Source organism: Trachypithecus francoisi, unplaced genomic scaffold (assembly GCF_009764315.1).
Source record: "Trachypithecus francoisi isolate TF-2019V2 unplaced genomic scaffold, Tfra_2.0 Lachesis_group2, whole genome shotgun sequence".
Lineage (NCBI taxonomy): Eukaryota > Metazoa > Chordata > Mammalia > Primates > Cercopithecidae > Trachypithecus > Trachypithecus francoisi.
The window spans coordinates 10,226,902-10,249,493 of NW_022681465.1; the positions used below are offsets into that span (position 1 = coordinate 10,226,902).

The window sequence follows — 22,592 nt, forward strand, 5'->3', positions numbered from 1 at the left end:
AATTTATAAAGGTATGAGGTTTAATTGACTCATAGCGTTCACATGGCTGGGGAGGCCTCACAATCATGGCGGAAGGTGAATGATGAGCAAAATCATGTCTTACATGGCAGCAGGCAAGAGAGCTTGTGCAGGCGGACTCCCATTTATACAACCATCAGATCTGGTGAGACTTATTCACTACCATGGGAACAGTATGGGGGAAACTGCCCCATGATTCAGTTATCTCCATCTGGCCCTTCCCTTGACACCTGGGGATTATTACAATTCAGGGTGAGATTTGAGTGGGGATGCAGTCACACCGTATCAACTTCTCAGTACAGAAGCACCAGTTTATATGGCTATTTACATTTCAATTTAATTAAAATTAAGTAAAGTTAAAAATTTCATTACTCATTTACACTAACCACGTATCAAATGCTCAGCCACATGTGGCCTAGTGGCTACTGCATTGAGCAGTGCAGATCTAGACAGTTCTGTCATCATAGAACATTCTAATTGGATAGCACTGTTATTTGATTAAAAGGTGAATGTTTTTAATTTGTGATGTTTTATTTTAATAACAAGGGAAAATTTAAGCTGAATTAAAATGTTCTCTAATTAAAACATGTATTTGCCATTTACTTGTGGGATGTATCTGATTATGTGAGAATGGATACTTATTTACATTTTGGCTTAAATCATAGGTCATTTTACTGAAAATATAAATTTTGTGTGAAATTGCAGGAAACCTGGCAACACAAATATAGACGATTTCTTTTTAATGGGAAGATTGTGTTGATTCTTTGATAAAATACATTGAGCTCATGTTCCCTATTTATGCACTCTTTATGTTTTACCTTGCAGATATTTCTGTTGATTGTCTTTATGTGTATAACATTACTGATTGCCAGCCTCATCTGCCTTACTTTACCAGGTATGAGCTTGTGCTAGCCTTCAGCTGATAGCATCATTAAGGTTATTTATTTAGCTACTTGACAGAGTCTTGCTCTGTTCCCCAGTCCGGAGGGTAGTAGTGTGATCATAGCTTATGGCAACCTTGAACTACTGGGCTCAAGCAATCCTTCCGCCTCAGCTAGGTCTATAACTCCATTTAGGAATTCAAAAATTAGAGTACCATATTAGGAAGACAATTTGTAGGAAAAAATACACTGGAAATTTGGGTCTTGCTTTTTCTCTCTAGCCTATTGAGAAGTAATCATGTAAAGTAAGTTACTGAATTATGTAAATGATCTTACCCAAGTGATCGTTGTGGGATGCTGTAGAGTTTATTCCGAACAACTTTTTGTATGAGGCCCTCCCTTAGACTACTCTCAAATCCATTTTTCACATTCCAGTATATTCAGATAGTCTTAACTGTTTCTAAGAAAATTAATACGGTATTCTTTGATTATTGTGCTTTAAAATGTTACTGTGCCCACTCATTAAAATAAGCTTAGTTTTCTGTCTTGATGAATGAGCCAATTGGAAGAAAGTTACTCTAAATTATTTGTAATGTTTCTAAATATTGAAAGTAATTCCCCACTTTTGTCCTATTATTTGCGTAACAGTTTCATTTGGTGATAAAAACAATGAAAACATTAATTCCCTCAAAAGCTTTTTTATACCTAAAAGAACAAGTAATTGGCATGACAAATCAGAGTGTGTCCCAGTAGAGCTCACCTCCATTGAACTTAACCTAGTTTTGGTTGTGATTTCATGAAATTGTGCACTCTTTACACGTTGTGGTTTTTGTCTTTTGTTTTTTGATGAAGACATTGATATATCGAATGTGATATCTTTTTCCTAATGTGAAAATACTAACAGAACAACGTGAAGATTACAATTCTCTTTACCTAGCCACATGTCTCACTTATCAGCTTTTCTATTTTCAGTATTTGCTGGCCGTTGGTTAATGTCATTTTGGACGGGGACTGCCAAAATCCATGAGCTCTACACAGCTGCTTGTGGTCTCTATGTTTGCTGGCTAACCATAAGGGCTGTGACGGTGATGGTGGCATGGATGCCTCAGGGACGCAGAGTGATCTGCCAGAAGGTTAAAGAGTGGTCTCTCATGGTATGTGCTTGTAATAAAAGACTGATCTTGTCTGTTAGGAATAGTGAATATTTTTCCAGTCATCTTAAATTTTTTTTTTTTTTGGCACATTTATTTCCTTACTATATTGTTTCAAGAGAGTTGATTTTTTGAATTAGAAGGAATATTCTTTTAAGATAGTGGCTTTCTGGTTCGTTCCTGTTCTGAGTCCTACATTCAGATGTATTTGAGGTTTAAAAGAAAAACAGACCGGGCACAGTGGCTTATGCCTGTAATCCCAGTACTTTGGAAAGCTAAGGCGGGAGGCTTGCTTGAGCCCAGGAGTTTGAGACCAGCCTGGGCAACAAAGCAAGATCCCATCTGTATTTTAAAAAGTATATGTATATAACATATTTTTACTGGATCACTTAGTAGCATGTTTTTCTTTATTCTCGGGTATGCACATACCCACACACGCTTATATTACTTACTTAAGGGCCTTACTGGACACTTCGTAACATTATTGCTCTCAGTAACACATTTGACTGCCACAAATGTAGGATTAAAAAAAAATAAGATGATTATCTGAGTGCAGCTATTTATGTCTGTACATGTGTAATGTTGGCTGCAGCTGGTAACTATGTTTAGGTTACTGCTTACACCTTTTCATTTGTGTAATCAACTCTAATTTTGTATCAGTTTATGTTTTGATTTTGATTTCATTAGAAGTTTAATATCCATTTAATATTAATGTTGAAGAAAAATATAAAATCCATTTTTATAGTGAGAGATTCATTATATATTATGGAGGGGTTTAATTGCTATTTAATCCGTAAGATAATGAGACACTTAACCGTATTTAAAATACAGAATCCAACTAATTCCACTTTTCATTTGATACTCTTCCATATTATTAGAAAGTGCTGTGTAGAGAAACAAGTACTTTGTCTTCCACACACATCATATTTAGTCTCTTGCTGAAACAGGTGTGTTTTCTGAGGCCACCTGAAGTAAAAGAGAGGTCATCAGGATCCAAGGCCACTTTAAATCATTTTTTTTGCTCAGAATTTCATCATTACTCTTTTATAATGTCTCCTGTCTGTGTCAGCTTTATTTTCATTTTGCCATTTAGTCCAGTTGCTAGAGCTGCACTGTCTGGTATACTAGTCATGTGGCTAAATGGCTACCATATTTGACAGATACAGGGCATTTCTATTAGTATGGTAAGTTCCACTGGACCATGTTGTCCTTTGAGGGAGCCAGTTTGATCAGCTTTATTAATTGCTTTAGGATTGTGCAGAGCCCTTCCTATATACCAGTCCACCTCAAGGTTCACAGATCAGCCTGTGTATGGGTGGGCCACTGTTGGAGCAGGGGCCCTGGCCAGTCGGTGGCTTTTCTTGAGCAAACGGAAACCTAGTCCTGAGAATTGGATTGTGAGAAAAAACAGCCCAGCCACCTGTGTGCTTTTTATGTAAGAGACTTGAGCACCTGCAGATTTTCTGGGTCCTAAAACCAGTCCCTGTGGAACTGAGAGATGACTGTGGTTGCTCTGCTAGGCATCAGTCTCAAACCTCAAAATGGAAATAGAGTTTGGCTCAGTCAGAAAGATCCTCTTCAATGATATGATCTCCTGTTTCCTGATAGATCATGAAGACTTTGATAGTTGCGGTGCTGTTGGCTGGAGTTGTCCCTCTCCTTCTGGGGCTCCTGTTTGAGCTGGTCATTGTTGCTCCCCTGAGGGTTCCCTTGGATCAGACTCCTCTTTTTTATCCATGGCAGGTAAATGTATGTCTTTTGTTCATGTTATTTCATTAAGGATTTGGGATCAGAAAATAATCCAAGCCGGGCATGTCTCTCACGCCTGTAATCCTAGCACTTTGAAGGGAGGCCGAGGTGGGAGGACTGCATGCACCCAGGAGTTTGAGACCAGCCTGGGCAGGATGGCAAGACCTAGTCTCTATAAAAAATTGGCTCATGTGTCTGGTCCCAGCTTCTTGGGAGGCAAAGGTGGGAGGATCGCTTGAGCCCGGGAGGTTGAGGCTGAAGTGAGCTGTGTTCATGCCACTGCACTGTAGCCTGGGCAACAGAGTGAGCGTCTGTCTCAAAATAAAAATAAAAAAAAATTTTTTTTTAATTATTTAATTTTTTAAATATTTAATTATGATATTTAATTCTAAGAACTCTTATAAAATTGTTTAAGTAATGCTCTTTAATTGATCTTTTGTTTCATAATATGCAGTTCTTATAATTCCTTTGAAAATGCTTACTTTATAGGTTAAAATGTTACTAACCATTTAGTTTTCTCTAATATTTGAAAATACAAACTAATAGTCATTGATTTTCGTTCACCTTTGAGATAGATTGAATTGTCTTATTCCTTTTGACTTGGAGGCTTTAATACTTTTGAATTATTATAGCGTGTTTTCCCACAAAGTCACAGATTGATTAAAAAGAGTATCCTGGCTAGGTGCAGTGGCTTATGCCTGTAATCCCAGCACTTTGGGAGGCCAAAGCAGGTGGATCACCTAAGCTCAGGAGTTCAAAACTAGCCTGGACAACATGGTAAAATCCCGTCTCTACCAAAAATACAAAAAATTAGCCAAGTGTGGTGCTGTGGGCATGTGGTCCCAGCTACTCGAGAGGCTGAGGTGGGAGGATCGCTTGAGCCTGGGAGGCCACGGTTGCAGTGAGCTGAGATCATGCTATTGCACTCTAGCCTGGGTGACAGAGTGAGACCCTGTCTCTAAAAAAAAAAGAAAAAAAAAAAAAAGAGCATCCTGAGGGAACCCATGTAAGTCACAGCAAAGGTCTTAAAGCTCATGGAAAAAGAAATGGAACTTTTTCTATTGTATTTAGAGCCTGAGGTTTTTAACATCATTGAATTAAGATCTCAAGTTCTTAGTAGGTATTGGGGGAAAGAGCTAGGTATTGACTTCAGTCATTCAAAGGCTTTTTAGCTTTGTTTTTATCTCTTAGTGTATTGCAATGGATTTTTCAGAAAATGAAAATTATTTGGGCCATATTTCCCTTTCTCTGCTTTCCAGATGGAGAAGCTCCATGAACTTCATTTACCAGAAAATTTTTATTTAAGTACTTTTAATGTGTACCCACACCCTGGATTGTATCACCCAGATGAAAATGAGGCTAGTGCAGGAATTTTCCTGAGGAATTTACACTCTGATGGGAAAGCCAGACAGGTACACAGGTGTTGGGTGATGTGATTAGGGGAAGCACAAGGAACTGTGGCATTGTGTAGGAGAGGCATTTAACCTGACTTTGGGAGTTTCAGGTATGGTTTTCTGTAAGAGATAGTATCTAAGCCAACCTAACTAGTAGAGAACAGAGAAGTGGGTAAGAAAGGAAGAAGTATATTCCAGGAGGGAGATGATGGGCAGACCCGGTGTGAGACAAGGCATGCATATGTGGGGAACTGCCTCCTTTCTAGTCTGTCTCATAGACTAGAATAGATGAGAAATAAGTAATACAAAGAAGTACAGAACTGACTTGTGTTTTGATTTATGACTTTTTAACTTTTTGATCGTTGAAAGCGATACACATTCAGTAGAAACTGTACTTTGAGTACTCCTACAGCTATCCTGTTTTTCACTTTCAGTACAGTATTCAGTAAATTGCATGAGATATTCACTACATAATTATAAAATAGGCTTTGTTAGGCCCCAGTTTTACTACAAGGCAAAAAATAAAATAGATTTTGTGTTAGAAGCTTTTGCCCAAATGTAGGCTAATGTAAATGTTCTGAGCGCATTATGATAGGCTGGGCTAAGCTATGATGTTTGGTAGGTTAGATGTATTAAATGCATTTTTGACTTAGGTGTTTTCAATTTAAGATGGGTTTGTCTGGACCTAACATCATTGTAAGTTGAGGAGGATCTAATTAAGCATATGTTATGCCTTTCTGTAAGAGCTGTATTCCAGAGTAGTCAAATAGTATCTGTAATTGAAGGAAAGATACTTTTTTTTTTTTTTACAGAAAAATGCCAGCAAATAAAGGTAGAGAGATTAACACAATTAGAAAAATACTGTTTTGCAATACCTAACAAAATAATTGATAATAGCAATGATTGTTAGTGGATGTTGAATCCAACAGATGAAAGGTTGATTGGTCTTCAGTTGCTGTTGCTGTGTAACAAGTTATTCCACAACTTTGTGGCTTAAAACAACCATTTTAATTTTGTCCACAGAGTTTATGGGTCAGATATTAAGACAGAGCATATCAGTTTGTCTCTGCTCTGTGCTATCTGGAGCCGTAAGTGGGAAGATTCAATGGCCGGGAATGATTTGACAGTTATGGCTGGAATCATTTGGCTGGAAACACAACTAGTGGAGGGATCAGGTTGACAATACCCTAACCCAGTCAGTGATCACTGAAAAATCCGAGAGTTGATGCTTGTTGATGGTTGCTACCCATCTGGGGCTGTTGACTGGAGCTCCTGTATGTGCCTGGGCTTCTTCATAGCTACGTAACCTCAAGGTATTTGGGCTTCTTATGTTGTAGTTCAGGGAAATGAGTGTCCCCACAAACAAGAAGCTGCATCATCTTTTGTGACCCCCTGTCAGAAGGCCTACAACATCACTTTTCAGTAAATTTTACTGGGTATAAGCAAGTAACAAATGTTGGCTAAGATTCAAGGGAAGAGGACATAGACCCCCTACCACATGATGGGAAAAGAATTTGCAGGTATGTTATATTGCAGTGTGAAAGTGGTTATTTGCATGGTGGCAAAGTGTCACCTTGTGGATTACTTGATGGCTCAAAGGGAAACAACTAGTGGAGGGGTCAGGCTGACAATACCCTAACCCAGTCAATGATCAAGCACAGTGCTGCTGCAAATGAGACACACAGATACTATCTGCCTTTTAATGTTACGCAGCATGAGCCCTGAAAAAGGCCAAAGCATCCTGTGACATCAAGGAGCCATCTTGGCACTGTTAGCCAGGCCATCAACATCCTACACCGTCACTCTATGATCAAGATAGAGGAAGACAAAAGCAAGGCCCTCTGTGGTCAAGTCTGAACACAGACAGAATGTGAGCATTATTCAAGCCACAGAAATGACCAAACATTCCCCTTTACTGGCTAACAGGATTGGTTACTGCTTCATTACCAATTACAGTTTTAGCTTCTGCCACTTTTTCTAGATAAGATTTATTTATTAAGATAACCATTCACAGATTACTCTGCTTTCTAATAGCATCTGATACCAAATTCCTGCTTCCTTAAATCCTCCCCCAAATCCCTAACACAAGCTGAAATCCTATAATAACCCCTTTCTAGCACTGTTACTGAGGGGCCCCAAGTTCTCCATGCTGTGTTACTCCCTTGCTGCAATGAGTAATACATGCAACTTGTTCTAGTTATACTTGTATTTTTGGTGGTCTTTACAGTACTCAGCATTACCTGTGAAATCATCATCACCTTAGAGAATTCTTTGGTACTATCAAAGTTTAAAAATGCTTATGTATTATGACTCAGCAGTTTGGCTTTTCAGAATCTACTGCATGTATACAGGAGGCATGAGCAAGGCTGTTTCTGCAAATACATCATTTTTTATAGCAAAAAATGAGAAATGATCCAGATGTCCACCAATAGAGAATACCCAAATAAAATGTGGAATATCAATGCAGCGATTGAAAAAATGAAGTGGAGATACTTGTTTTGACATCGATAGCTCCCAGACATGTTTCTGAGTTGGGGGAAAGCACAAGCTGTAGACAGATAATGTGCAGTGTGCTATCCTGAATGTTTTGCATTAAATCCCCAAGTTTTTGAAGGAACAGCTTGCTTTTTCTCCATTCATGACCTTAAGCTACTTGCCTTTCCTGCAGCAAGTGGCTGCAGCCCTGTGGGATAGTGGGCCACTTGGAATTCTAGCAGAGCAGCTAGTGTGGTGTGTCCTGTCTGGCAGGAAAGGACTGCAAAGCAGTGGGTTTTTAGAGAACGTGAATCACAGTGATCTTTCACCTCCTTGGGTAAACATTAATCTCATTTGGGTATCTGCTAGACTCCCGAAAGGCCAAGAGAAAGCTGAATTGGTGGGTTGTTGCATCTTCCCTGCCTGTGAGAAAAAGCAGGGAGGCTTTCTTCATGTTCCTCAGGAGGAAACTGTTGGACGCTATCCCAAAGGTCTGAAGAGGTAAAAGATCCTTTTGAAGCCCTTTAGGATATTCTGAACCAGGCCCAAGCCTCCTTGAAGCTGCAAAGGAAATTGTAACAAGTGCTTTATATGCAGGAGGTTCAGCAGCCACAGAAAGGCAGTTAAGGCAGAGCAGTCAGAACGCATGCCAGTTTGACAGAGAACTACTGGCAGAGCCATGAGCTTCCAGAGAGAAGAGCAAACACACAGGACGCTGAGTGCAGTGTGTTCACACGCACACACAAACAGCAGCTCTAAAGTAGAATGCAGTTGTTTTGATGTATGGCATAGATTTCAGACAAATCTAGTAGTGAAAAAAGATGCAGACAGTCACCACTGGGCTTGGCTTGGAGGCATGGAAGATGAATGCAAAGCACTGAGCAAAATGGGAGAGGAAATTGAGAAAGAGAAGTGTTTTGGAGGAAACATCTAGGAGACTTAGTGTAGTGATAATGGGGATTCCAGAAGGAGCAAATGTGAGGCAGCATTGATAGAAAAATAGGAGAAAATTTAACGGAATTGTAGAAAGATCTGATTCTGTAGGTTGAAAGGGCTCATCAGATTTGGTAAGATTGAAATCCAAGATAAAAACACATATTTAGATATATCTTGTTAGATATGGGGAAATCATATACAAGCTTGGAAAAAACTGTACTGTCATTGGACTTCTTTTCTATAGCACTGAAAACCGTAAGATATCAGAGAATTTATAGACGACTGAGATAAAAGGGACAAAAACCAAGCTTCCTCTACCCAGACAAAAAATAATGTAACTGTTCAGCTATCAGGATGAAGATTGATATTTGAAGGTATTCAAGAATTCAGTGTGTGTATCAACCTCTCACCCCATTTGAAGAAGATCCTTAGAAGACTAACCAATCAAACCAGTAGAGAAATGGGAACATTGGCCTCAAGATGGTAGACAGTGAAGAGGAGAATTAACAATCTGAGCAAAGTCCATATAAAAAATGATACTACATATTTTCTATGGGATATAGATGTATAGGTGCAGCTGAATGCATGGGAAAAAAATGTGGATGGTATGTACCAAAAGCTAATAGTAGTTATTGCTGGGGAGGGATCAGGATTTAAGGTAGTGGTCACAGAGGACTCCAGTCTTCTCTGTAAAGATTTTGGTTTTATATAAGAATCAGTCTAAATGTTACATGGGGTTTCTTTAAAAAAAAAAAAAAAATATATATATATATATAAATAAGCTAGGTAGAGACCAGGTTATAAAGGGTTTTGTGTGTCTTGCTAAGGACTTTAGGGTTGTTAAGGAGGGAAGTTACATTCATGATCTGATTTGCATTTAAAGAGATACTTGGTGGTGGGGATGGGGGTTGTGGGGAGGGAGGAGGTAGTCATCTCTCTGACTGCCCGATGGAGAGTTGAAGGGTAGGCAGGCCAAGAGTCCGTTGCACCATGAGGAGTAACCTAGTAACAGTTCCCCGGTAGAACCACAAATGCTTCAAACTAGAAGCTATCTGTGAGCCTTTAGAATGGTTTCTTAGGCCAAACTTTGCTCTACAGTCTTAATTTAACATAAATAAGCTCAGTTGAAACCAATGAAATAGCCTAAAGATGGTTTGAAATAAAATCTTGGCATTTATTTTATTTGCTTTTTGAGATCTCCATTAGTGTCCAGACTTTTTCTAACTCTTGGGAAAACAATATAGATTTTTAAAAGATAGAAGAATGATTTTTGGTGGAAACATTGAATTTGAGCTGTTGAAGAAAAAGAATTCTCTGGGTTTTCAGTACATGTTAGTCTTGTAAAATTGTTACCAATCCTGTAGAACTTCTATTTTGATGTGAAATAATGTAAGAAAATTATACAGCCTTTCTGCTGTGTTTATTGTTAAAAAACAACAGAAATCTGTTAAATGGTTTTTAATTCCCTAGGACTGGGCACTTGGAGTCCTGCATGCCAAAATCATTGCAGCTATAACATTGATGGGTCCTCAGTGGTGGCTGAAAACTGTAATTGAACAGGTAAGCAAGATCAGTTTTCAGAGAAAGACATTCTGGAATTGGTTGTGTTTATGTTTGGCGGCTATAACTCATTTCTTATCTTTCTTGCTTGCTGAGTTTTCTACATTTTGTTTGATGGGCATATATAATTTTTTTTTTTTTTTTTTTTAAGACGGCAGTTTAGTTTTACCACTGTATGGGAGGAAAAATAATTTTTTTCTCAGCTCTTGTTTTTGTTTTTTTTTTTAGTTAAATTGGAACGTTTTAATAAAAGACTCAGAACAGAAAAACAAAAGTTTATTAAAGTACGTATTTCATATATACATGGAAATACCCAGGGAATGAGTAATTTCAAAGAGGTGGCTTTGAATTCCAGCTGATCTTCAACAAAGAATAATATATGTTTAGAGAAGTGACAAGATGAAAAGAACTTTGACTCTCTAGGGGTGGCAGATGGGGGGGAGCAAACAAATGGCAGATGCTATGCTGCTCCTTAGTAAAGCTTGGCAGTGTAGATTCCTCTGGTGCCATCTAGAGGCCCAGAAAGGCGCAAAACTCTCTTCAGTGGGTACTCTTTGTCCTCCCTGGTGGAGGTAGGTAGGGTGGGCTACCTTTTGTCTATACGTTTATATTCTGCTTCTAGGCAATAGAGGAAGGACAGAAAGTTTTCCTACATCTACCCTTTCTCAGTTGCGTTCAGCTCAAAACAATCCCTATGCCAAAGAGACATATTTTTAGGGTGGCATATTGTGGTCTTCTATATTCCCATGAATTTTCATCAACCACATTTAAGACATCCTTTATCTGAAGGTTAACCAGTAGCTTACAGTATCTAGAACCTTGTTGATAGTGGAGACAGAATGAAAGTATGTGCTTTTTTTCTGGTGAAGTTTAATGTGAATGTATCTAAGCCTATAGTAGATTCTGGAGTGGGGGAAAGGTTATTGCTCGAGGTAGTAAAGGCAGAGGAAAAAGCAGATTACAAAAGGAGAGCTGTTTTGGCTTGATCTAGCTATAGTACCTAAGACTGTTATTGTGTTACAGAACTGCCAGATAATTTGATTGTTGTGGCAATAACTTGGAAAAGGTAGACTGTGCTTTAGCACTCCGATAATAAGACTAGGAAGTATGGTACTTCATTTAAGGAAAATTTCTATCCAAAATGGCCAACATAACAGATTTTGCTACTTCTTTACGCTTTCGTTATCTAGCAGATGTACTTGTGGGGACCCCTCTTATCCTTAGGCCAGTGCCACATAAATAAGACATGACAGTTCTGTAGCAGTAAAGTACACCTCTTTTTGATGTATGAGAAGTAAAGACAGTAGTTAGCCAAGCATGCTCAAGAAAGTCTTTTCAAGAAGTACCTATATTTCAAGATTTTGATTCTTAGGAGTGGGGGGTTGCGGAGCCAGCAAATTGCAGTGTGTGTGTGTGTGTCTGAAGTATGAGCTAATTCTGAAGTCCACCAGGAGTGTGATGGATTGGGGGCTTCTGGCTTCATATGCTTTCGGGATCAGAGTGCAGGTCAGTACACTCTAGAGTGGCCAGGTTAGACTCTGGCCCTTGAAAAAGGAGCGTGGAGATAAGGTTTATTCATACTGGAGGCTGTGGAACATCATTGATCTTCTAAATAATTTGTTCTGTTATTGTTTTCTCTTGCATGTGTGTGTGTGTGTCTGTATAAATTTAAGTAAAATGGTTGGGAATGGTTGAGAAACACTGGGATGCTTTGCTTCATTGATTAAAATGTATTTGGGTTAACTAGGTGTCTTTGGGAATGGAAGCATGCCTTTAAAAGGTTAAGCATGTTTGCCATTCAATTTCTGAGGTGATGGGTTTGAGTTATGCTACATTCAGTCACAGCTAAGAGAGGTTTAAGTGCTGCTGGGGAGGCAAGAGGAGAAGAAAATAACAGCCTTCTGCCTTATTTCTGTCTGCACTCCATCTAAATTTTCTGTTCCCAAGGTTTTCCCATTTCCATCCATTCTTTCCTCTGCATTACTCTTGTAGAGTTTTCTGGATAAGATGACGGAAATATTCTAGCAATTCTTGGACTTGCTTTTTTTATATTCACTATAGAATTCTTTCATACTAAATTTGTAAATACCTTTTGATTTGTTAAAATTTGATTTATGCAAACTTCAGAAATGTTTCCTGCTTCAGTATTTTCTCATCATACTCAGATAAAATGAATGCAATATTGTATAACAACACAATATTACGTATTACATGTGTCTTACATAAGGTATATGAAGTTACTTCAGGTAATGTGGTCTTGAATGAATACCACTGAATGTCATCTGGTATTGTATAGTGCAAGTAGAGTATAAATTATTCTAGATTAGTGTCTTATTTCATCACTTAGCAGAGCTAATTGCAGAGTGTTAGTGGGTAAATACATTTCCTCAGAAACTCGTGGGCACTGTGCTTATGTTGGTATACCAGAATTTGCCTTGACTTAAAAGTAACCAGTTTGACTATTTTTGGGTTGGCAGATTCAGTTGTGTGGAGATTGCTCTATTAACTTGGAGGAATTTGTCTTGTATCTTTGTTCTAATTGTTTTTTATAATATTTCAGGTTTATGCAAATGGCATCCGGAACATTGACCTTCACTATATTGTTCGTAGACTGGCAGCTCCAGTGATCTCTGTGCTGTTGCTCTCCCTGTGTGTACCTTATGTCATAGCCTCTGGTGTTGTTCCTTTACTAGGTACGTAATGCTGGTTGTGGAGCTTTGAAGGAGCACTTATAACATTGGACATTCTTTTCACCCCTAGTAAAGAGGATGGCGCACTCCGTATGCTTTATTTGTAAACATGAATCGAGCTAAAACAATGATTTCAAAATACCACTTTTCTTAGATTTGACTACTATGGGTAAGATTAGAGGGTCATAAAGCTCTTTGATACAGTTCATTTCTCTACCAGAACATAAGATTTGAAATTTACATGCTGTACAAAGTAGGCAGGATCAGATTTCCTTCAAGTTGTCTTCTTCTGACTAGAAGTGCTGTGATCATGTAAAATTAAGTAACAGTGTTGTTATATTTAATTTTTAAACACTCTTTGGCGTAAAAGGAGACCCAAAGAGGAGATGCTAATGTGCAACATGTTTATACTTGGAAATACACTGTCTTATTGTGTATTGAAGAATCCTCATAGCTCCTTAAACCCAGCATATTTTCAAAATTAGAAGCAGAGACTTTTCCTTTCCAAATATTTTTCTTCTCCAGAATTCCATCTCTCAGCAACAAACATTATCATCCAACAAATTGCATAAGTCAGAAACCTTGAAGGCTATCCATGTCACCTTATTCTGTCCTCCATGTCCCTCTGGTCTCCAAGTGTCCCATTCTTCCCTGAAGAATCTGGTCTCTCATCTCTGGAGCCTTTGCTCCTGACTTCTGTTGAGTCATTCGTCTCCTACCCTAACTTTGGCACCTTCCTATCTGGTTTCCCAGCCTTAAACCTGCCACCACTAATTCCTTCTCCACATTGGGCACAATGACCTTTCAAAAGAATGAATTTCACTGTGCCTCTTTGGTGAACCATTGTTTCATTGGTTCCTCTGTGGCCTTTAATACAGTCCAACCTTCTGGCATAGTTTACAAGGCTCCTACTCTTGCTTTGATGTGGACTTCAGTTTGACCTCACTCCTTGCCTTACTCCATGTCATATACTCTGAGTTTTGATTAAACAACCATGGAATGGCCTCTTATCAAACACAGCATGTCCTCTTATCTCCATGGCTGTCTCCACATTTTCATTTGTCTTATCCATCTGCCAGAAATGCCACCCTCCTCCCTTTAACCATGAGAGAAGAGCTTAAAAAAACACACACCCAAACTTGCTGTGTAACATGTATACTTGTATGTTCCCTTACTAGGTCAAGAAATAGAACTTTTCCAGCCCCTTGGAAGCCCTTTGTGTGTGTGCCCTTCTTTACCTTTTGCCACTGGTTTGACTTCTAACAGTCTCATTGCTTCTTAGCCAGTAAAGATATTAGCCATGTGCAGTAGCTGCTTGGGAGGCTGAGGTGGGAGGTTGCTTGAGGCCAGGAATTCAAGACCAACCTGAGCAACATGGTGAGACCCAACCTCTAAAAAAACAAATAAATAAATTATCTGGGAGTGGTGTCACACGCCTGTAATCTCAGCTGCTCTGGTGGCTGAGGCAGGAGGATTGCTTGAACCCAGGAGTTCAGGGCTAACCTCAGGTTGTGACACTCCAATCTAGCTCAGGCAACAGGACAAGACCCTGTCTCTTAAAAAAAAAAAAATTGCTAAACACAGGTTTGTATAGAGAGAGGCTAAGCAATGTATCCCTCAGTCTGCAGGATGGCATGGGAAACAGGGAACAGTTAAGCTGAGGACCCACAGTGTGCAAACTGCATCATTTCCTGGTTCCTTCTAAGTAGAAACTTCAAGGCTTTTATTTGGTTTGAATTGTGACTATGCTGAGTATCATAAATACCATATTAAAATGCAAATATATATTTCATGCAAAATATATTTCAAAGCCCATTGCTTATTAGTTTTTGTTTGTTTTGTTTTTTTTGAGAGACAGAGTCTCATTCTTTTGCCCAGGCTGGAGTACAGTGATGCAATCTCAGCTTGCTGCAACCTCCGCCTCCTGGGTTCAAACAATTTTCCTGCCTCAGCCTCTTGAGTAGCTGGGATTACAGGCATGTGCCACCATGCCCGGCTAATTTTTGTCTTTTGGTAGAGACAGGATTTCACCATGTTGGCCAGGCTGGTCTTGAACTTCTGACCTCAGATGATCCACCCGCCTCGGCCTCCCAAAGTGCTGGGATTACAGGCGTGAGCCACCACGCCCAGCCCATTGCTTATTAGTTGACTATGTCATTAAAATTAAATTATTTTGACTCTTTAGAACAATCTATTTACTGGTTTTGTCTAGACTAGGAATGCCCTATTTTCTTTTTTATTCTAATTATCATATGTTATTTTCTGCCCATTAATAGTATATAGACTTAAGAATTTGGATTTCCAAACCAGTCGTTCATATTTTCATTTTTAAAAATTTTATTGAGCTTTTCTGGAGAGACTTTGGAAGAGAAAAAGAGTGGCAAATGAAAAATGTTAGTATGTGTTTTGCCCTGTTTAAATGCTTTATGTAATTCTTATACGTTAGTCTTAGGGTAGCTTTTTAATATGTTTTGTCAACTCTGTTTTAGAAATGGGAAATTGAAGTTCGTAGAGATTGAGAATCTTACCCCAAAGTCTAGCTTATGCACAGCACACTATTGTGTTTGGAATAATCCACCTGAGGGTATTAATTTTCTGATTTCCTCGGAAATACTTGCTCTGATTTTAAAGCCCCCCCAGTCCCCTCTGCTAAGGAAGTATTAAAACTCATGAGTTAAATATAGAAAAATAAATATGTGTGTGTTCTAAAAGTTTGAGGATATTTTTTATTATATAAGCACAGTTTTGGTTTTGCCTCTTTAAACTGTGGTGCAGTTGAAAAGTATAAATGACACCACTGCTTGTGGAACATGAGAAGTCATCTCATCCAGTTCTTTTTTTTTTTTTTTTTTTTTTTTTGAAGCAGGATCTTACTCTGTTGTCCAGGTTGGAGTGCAGTGGCGTGATCTCAGCTCCATGCAACCTCCACGTCCCAGGTTCAAGCGATTCTCCCACCCCAGCCTCCTGAGTAGGTGGGACTACAGGTGCAACACCACCACACCTGGCTAATTTTTGTGTTTTTTGGTAGGGTTTTACCACATTGACCAGGCTGGTCTAGAACTCCTGACCTCAAGCAATCCACCCGCCTCGGCTTCCCAAAGTGCTGGGATTACAGGCGTGAGCTACCATGTCTGGCCTCCTTGTTTTACAAATGAGAAAGGTGGGGGTCAGAAAGGGCTCATGACCCACACAGATTGTAGAAAGTTAACAGACCTGGGGCTTAGAAACCTTGTCTGCCCCAGTCCGTTCTTCCTAGGGGAAGGACATGTTTATGTTTCATGTCACTGTTATTTCACATACACTTAAAATTTTTCTTTTTTGGTTTTCTAGGTGTTACTGCGGAAATGCAAAACTTAGTCCATCGGCGGATTTATCCATTTTTACTGATGGTGGTGGTATTGATGGCAATTTTGTCCTTCCAGGTCCGCCAGTTTAAGCGCCTTTATGAACATATTAAAAATGACAAGTAAGTCTGGTGTTCTTTTCATCTCTTGTTTAGGTGTTTTCACTTCTTAATTTATGTGTCTGATGTGACAAATCATAGGAGGGAAACATGCTTAGATTCTGGATATACTTGGAGGTGGGATTAGCAAGGTTTGCTGACAGATAGTGTGACATGTGAAGGAGAGTGGAATCAAGGACTCAGTTGGCCCAAACAACAGGGAATATGGAGTTGTCACTTACAGAGCTGGAAAAGACTGGGAGAAACTGTTTTGGAGAGGGAGTTTTTTTTTTGATGGTGGTGGTTTTTTTTCTGAGACAGAGTCTCTCGCTCTGTTGCCAGGCCGCAGTGCAGTGGTGCGATCTTGGCTCACTGCAACCTCTGCCTCCCAGATTCAAGCGATTCTCCTGCCTTGACCTCCCAAGGAGCTGGGATTACAGGTGTGCACCACCACACTCAGCTAATTTTTGTATTTTTAATAGAGACAGGGTTTCACCATGTTGGCTAGGATTGTCTCGATCTCCTAACCTCGTAATGCACCTGCCCTGGCCTCCCAAAGTGTTGGGATTACAGGCGTGAGCCACTGCACCCAGCCAAGAGATTTTTTAATGCCCATTCCAAATAGTTTTTCAGTCTGTTTTCAAATGTTTTGGTCTGACAGTATATTAAATAGTTTTAGATAAAAATAAGAAGCCTGCATTAGAAACCAGCAGTGCCCTGCATAAGCTCCTCTTGCTTATGCAGGGCCACTAGGTTACTCTCAGGTTGCACAGAGAGGCTTGAGGGTTACTGCAAAAATGTTGTGGGACTCTCTGTTTTGAAGAAACCATTGAAAACTCTGTCACTTGATCTCAGTAAGAGATTGAGGAAAGCCAAGGAAGACACCTTCCTGGGATAATATTTGACTTTTCATGTCCTAATTGTAGGCTGAATCATCTGCTTCACTGGGTTCTAGCAGAGAAAGTGAGTTTGTTGTTTATCCATCTCAGTCGGCCAAGAGAGTCCCAGTTTATACCTGCTGCCTTTGTGTCATTATTAACACGACCCCCTTTTACTTGTGCTTGTCCCCCCTTGCACAACAAATTATACAGTTGCCTTATTTGTTCTGAGGAGTAAGATTTTTGAGAATGAAATTTATAGCGTTCAAGACTTCTCCAGAGCATTTACTGACAGTAAAAAATACAAGTATTCTTAGCCAGTCAGAGTACAAAGGACTGTCAACTGAAAGAAGAGGAAGGGGTATTTTCAATGATGAAAATCAACTTTTTGGCAGGGCGCGGTGGCTCAAGCCTGTAATCCCAGCACTTTGGGAGGCCGAGACGGGCGGATCACGAGGTCAGGAGATCGAGACCATCCTGGCTAACACGGTGAAACCCCGTCTCTACTAAAAAATACAAAAAACTAGCCAGGCGAGGTGGCGGGCGCCTGTAGTCCCAGCTACTTGGGAGGCTGAGGCAGGAGAATGGCGTAAACCCGGGAGGTGGAGCTTGCAGTGAGCTGAGATCCGGCCACTATACTCCAGCCGGGCGACAGAGCGAGACTCCGTCTCAAAAAAAAAAAAAAAAAAAAAAAGAAAATCAACTTTTTAGCACTTAACTTTTTGGCAGAGGAGTAAATACTGCAAACAGAATGACAAGCAAGACATGCCCTGAGGGAACTTCCTGCCTGCTGCTCTCTGTATGCTGGGCGCCTGCCTTTCTACACTCTGCTCTTCTCAGCCTTTGCCACGGGTCTATTCCCATTGACCTCTCATTTCTCATGCTTTGTCTTCTGCTTTTTCCTGTAGCCCAGTGTCCTCTTTCCTCTTTTCCCATCTATTCCTTCATGCAGAAAACTGTAGACTTAAGTGAGGGCATGTCTTGTCAGCTGTTGTATATGTACTCTTAGGACAGTGTTTGGTCTGTAGGAGGTGCTAAGAGTGAGTGTGTGTGTGTGTGTGTGTGGTGGGCTTGAGTATGAGGGAGTGAGTGGTGGTGGAAGAGAGGGAGTTGGGTTCAGAGTCTCCTTTCTCTGCCACTGAGTTACTCTTTGGACTTGTTCAGTTTAACTTGGTTTCTGTATGCTTTTTATGTACTTACTTTGTCATTGCTATAATGCTGACCATATTCTTACTGTATCTTGCTATTTGGTCATCACTGTGTGCCAGGTAGTGCTATATATATTTTAGTAGATATTGCTCAACCTTCACTGTTTAAAATATTTACAAAATCCTCAAAAGTTTTAAAAAACACTGGTTGTTTGGGAAACAGTGGGGTAAGGAAGAGCTAACTTCAAGAAAAGAAGGTAAGAGAAAAGAAAAGGAATAAAACAGTGACATTATGGATAAAGATGCAATAAGATTAGCATACTTTTTAAAAAGTGACATATTAAGCTACTGGACATAAACTACCCAAATATTTCCTTAGGCTTTTGTGCATTTACAGAAAAGTAATAGATGAAAGTCAAGGTGGAGAAGGTATTGGTGAAAAGTAAGAGTTCCTACAGTGAGCTCTTATTAAAACATGCTAAGCCTTTGTCACCGGGCTTCATACACTTTCCCTTTCTGAAAACAATGCTGCAGCCTGGAACTGTTGGTCTCATTTCCTCCATAAATGGAGGAAAGGGACGAAGGAAAGCTCCCTGGCAGCCTGTCATGTGTAGGCTTCACTCTCCCTCAGTCTCCTTAACTCAACTCTGTGGGCTTTTACTGGATCTGCATCTCTGCCTCCAAATGGGTGCCCTTCACACTTGTGCCCGGCCACCTACAGCTTGTTGCCATCCAACTTTGTTGCTGCTGTCCTCTTGGGGTCAGCCTGCGAGCCATCTGCTCACGTTAAGTGAGGCAGGCCTTCAGTGAGCCGTCAGTGCAGCTGCCGCCCTTCCCTGGCATTAGAGATGTCTGTCTCCTTGAGTAGGATCTCCAGCCCTGTCGCTCCAACCACAGTAACATTTGCCTTGTTTCTGCAGCCCTATTGGCCTTTGCCATTGCCTTCTCCTTTCATCACATATATAAGTTAGGAACATTTGCCATTCTGTTGTTGAACCATATTCTCCCACTTCCTGTCACTTACACTCACTCACTGCCATGCTGTCTTCCCTTTGACTTCACTGAAATCTCTCCTTTGGTTTCTCCTTTCTTCTCTATAACTAGAGCTTCCAGTTTTACTTTTGTCCTTTCCTACTGTTTTTTTTTTTTTTTTTTTTTTTTGAGATGGAGTCACACTCTGTCGCCCAGACTGTAGTGCAGTGGCACAATCTCAGTTCACTGCAACCTCTACCTCCTGGGTTTAAGCAGTTCTCCTGCCTCAGTCTCTCTAGTAGCTGGGACTACAGGTATGTGCCACCACACTCAGCTAATTTTGTATTTTTAGTAGAGATGGGGTTTCACCATGGTGGTCAGGCTGGTCTCAAACTCCTGACCTCAGGTGATCCACCCACCTCTGCCTCCCGACGTGCTGGGATTACAGGTGTGAGCCACCGCGCCCAGCCCCTTCCTAGCTTTACTGATGGTCATGTTTTTAGTCTGTCTCCTTAGATTTGTGCACTAAGTTGTTTTATAAAATCTGAACCTTAACAGATAAATCCACTGCATAAGTTTACTGTATCCCTGCTGACCTCCACGTGTCTGAGTGTCTGAGACCCCCTAAACCACTGACTGAAGCATGTCCTCCACTGCATAGCATTGGAGGCCTTCCTGCCTTTGCTGCTTCTGCAGCTCTCTACAAACCCGTACCTAGCTAGACATGCTGGCCTTTACAGATGTTCACTCCGGACTCCCTTTGACTAGCCCAACCATTGATGGGTTTTAAGTAGGAGTTAGATTTGAAAAGACATATGAATGTTTTACTCTGTAAGTTCATACAGGAGAATAACCACCTTGTTTTTGCAAACTAGGTATCTTGTGGGTCAACGACTTGTGAACTACGAACGGAAATCTGGCAAACAAGGCTCATCTCCAGCACCTCCACAGTCATCCCAAGAATAAAGTAGTTGTCTCAACAACTTGACCTTCCCCTTTACATGTCCTTTTTTGTGGACTTCTCTCTTTGGAGATTTTTCCCAGTGATCTCTCAGCGTTGTTTTTAAGTTAAATGTATTTGACTTGTGTTCTCAGCATTCAGAGAGCAGCAGTGTAAGGTTCTGCTGTTCTTCCCTGGATCTTCTGACTTTACTGCTGTCTGAGATTTGTATATGTGTAAATACAAGTTCCTTGATACCCTAAACCCTTGGATTAAACAGAATGTGCATTGTACATCTTTAAACAAAATGTATATTAATTTATTAAATCTAGTTGTCACTTTATTTTGGACCTGCTGTGATCTCGACAGGAAACATGCCACAGAGCAGTAGTGCACAGGCAAGACTTTTCAGTGATGCCTTGTGGAGCGAAGTTCATGATGTCCTAGCAGCTCTCATTAAGGGAACTGTACATTCTTTCTTGGCTATTCAGACCTTACCAAGAACGTTAAAGGAAACGAGTAGAAATCAGCAGTGGAGTGTCTGTGGTAAGAAAACATGAACTTTATGCTTCACTGTTAGTTGTTTGTGGAAGTTATTTTGTATAACACCAAAGCTGTTGTACATTTTCTACTGCCTGATTTTTTTCATGTGTCTGTGTTTGTAATATTGTATAGTATCTTGTGCTAGGTGAGGAAATTATTTTTAATTTTGATAATTTAATATTCCTAATGTGATCAGCATTGGGAGTTGGGTTTCAGTGCTTGTTAGGGGCATGTCTATACTTAGAAAAGAGAAAAAAAGGCCAAATGAAGATTTTCATTAGTCCACCCCCCACCCCCCCTGCCCCACATCCTTTCTTTTCCATAGCAGTGGCCAGAAGTCATGCAAGGTCATAAATCTTTCAAAATGACATCACCAACTGTACTGCATCTTACTGGATTTAGGACTTCTGAGATGCTTGTGAAGTGTAGATGTAGTTGTGGTCTTAGATTGACAGCATTAGAGAAGACTGGTTAGAACATCTGGTCTTGCTGGTTAGTGCCTCATTGGCTGAGGACTAGATGTGCATTTCTCCTAGCTTTTCATCAGGAAATCCCAAAGTTTCCAAAGCTTTTTGTTTACAGAATAAAACTTCAAATAAAACCAATTCATTATTTTTCCAGAAGGAAGCTTGGCTGAGCTGGCCTTTTAACATAGGAATGTATTTCATTGGAAACATTCTGAAAAATCTCAGAGAACTGAACCCTTACAAACTTTGTTTTCCCTCATAACCAAAGCTTCAAGTAAGAAGTTTAGAAAAATAGAATGGTTGGGTACATGATCTAAGTGTTTAATGTTAAAGGTATATTGTAAGGGTAGTGTTTGTTTTTGAATGATACTTTAGAAGGTCTCATAGAAAGTGTATAGCATAGGTCTTCAGGAACTATAAAAGAATTTTCATATAGTATTAAAATCCAGAGACTAAAATCTGAGAATTTTTTAACATATGCAAGTCAGCCAAACATAAGCTACCAAAATAAAGAGCAATGTGTTCTGGCTGTTTTATACTTCAACAATTTTTTCCCTAAGTGGTAAGCAGTTACTTTAAAACACATTTTTAAAAACATCAGTATCAGGAGCTGCAGTGGCTCTGACTGGTTGTCCTGGCACACAAGGAGGCGAGGCTGTGCGTTCAAGGCCAACCTAGGCAAAATTTGGAAAATAAATCAGTATTAGAAATAATGGTTGACATAGGATTCAGTGTTACACTCTTTGGCACTTTGGAGTAGCCTTTTCTCTCATTTGAAATAAGATCTTTGTTAGCCCTACCTTTACTCAGAAATGTAGTCCTACTATAAAAAATTAGGAGGATTTTAAAATATAATACTGCCTGTCATGATGTATTTCTAAATTGTTCTTTTTGGGAGACAAATATTATTATTGAATTGAGCATATAACTTGATATATTTGTAGTTTTTTTTTTTTTTGCCCTCAAGATGTAGTCTTACTCTGTTGCCCAGGCTGGAGTGCAAGTGGCACAATCCTGGCTCACTGCAAACTCTGCCTCCCAGGTTCAAGTGATTCTCCTGCCTCAGCCTCCCAAGTAGCTGGTACTACAGGTGCGCACCACCACGCCTGGCTAATTTTAGTTATTTTAGTAGAGATGGGGTTTCACCATGTTGGCCAGGCTGGTCTCGGAACTCCTGACTGCAAGTGATCTGCCCTTCTTGGGCTCCCAAAGTGCTGGGATTACAGGTGTGAGCCACAACACCTGGCCAACTTGATAATATTAATTTTGGGTTTTGTTTTGTTTTGTTTTTTAATTTTTCAAAGGATTTGTGGATCTTGGTATAAAGTCATTGGAACATATCTGTTTT

General features: G+C 39.9%; 1 protein-coding gene across 3 annotated transcripts in view; it reads left to right on the forward strand.

Annotated features, from left to right (window-relative positions):
* MARCHF6 (membrane associated ring-CH-type finger 6) overlaps positions 1-21,930 on the forward strand; it is an 83,202-nt gene extending 61,272 nt beyond the window's left edge. For 2 of the 3 annotated variants that reach the window (XM_033178792.1, XM_033178793.1), the window contains exons 20-26: positions 844-913; positions 1,872-2,053; positions 3,659-3,793; positions 10,075-10,164; positions 12,725-12,857; positions 16,185-16,320; positions 20,170-21,930. In XM_033178792.1, coding sequence (XP_033034683.1) covers positions 844-913; positions 1,872-2,053; positions 3,659-3,793; positions 10,075-10,164; positions 12,725-12,857; positions 16,185-16,320; positions 20,170-20,260 — 837 coding nt within the window. In that variant the 3' untranslated portion in view covers positions 20,261-21,930. The remainder of the gene's footprint in view (positions 1-843; positions 914-1,871; positions 2,054-3,658; positions 3,794-10,074; positions 10,165-12,724; positions 12,858-16,184; positions 16,321-20,169) is intronic. The other variant, XM_033178794.1, reaches the window with a different exon arrangement.
* The last annotated feature ends 662 nt before the right edge of the window (positions 21,931-22,592 follow it).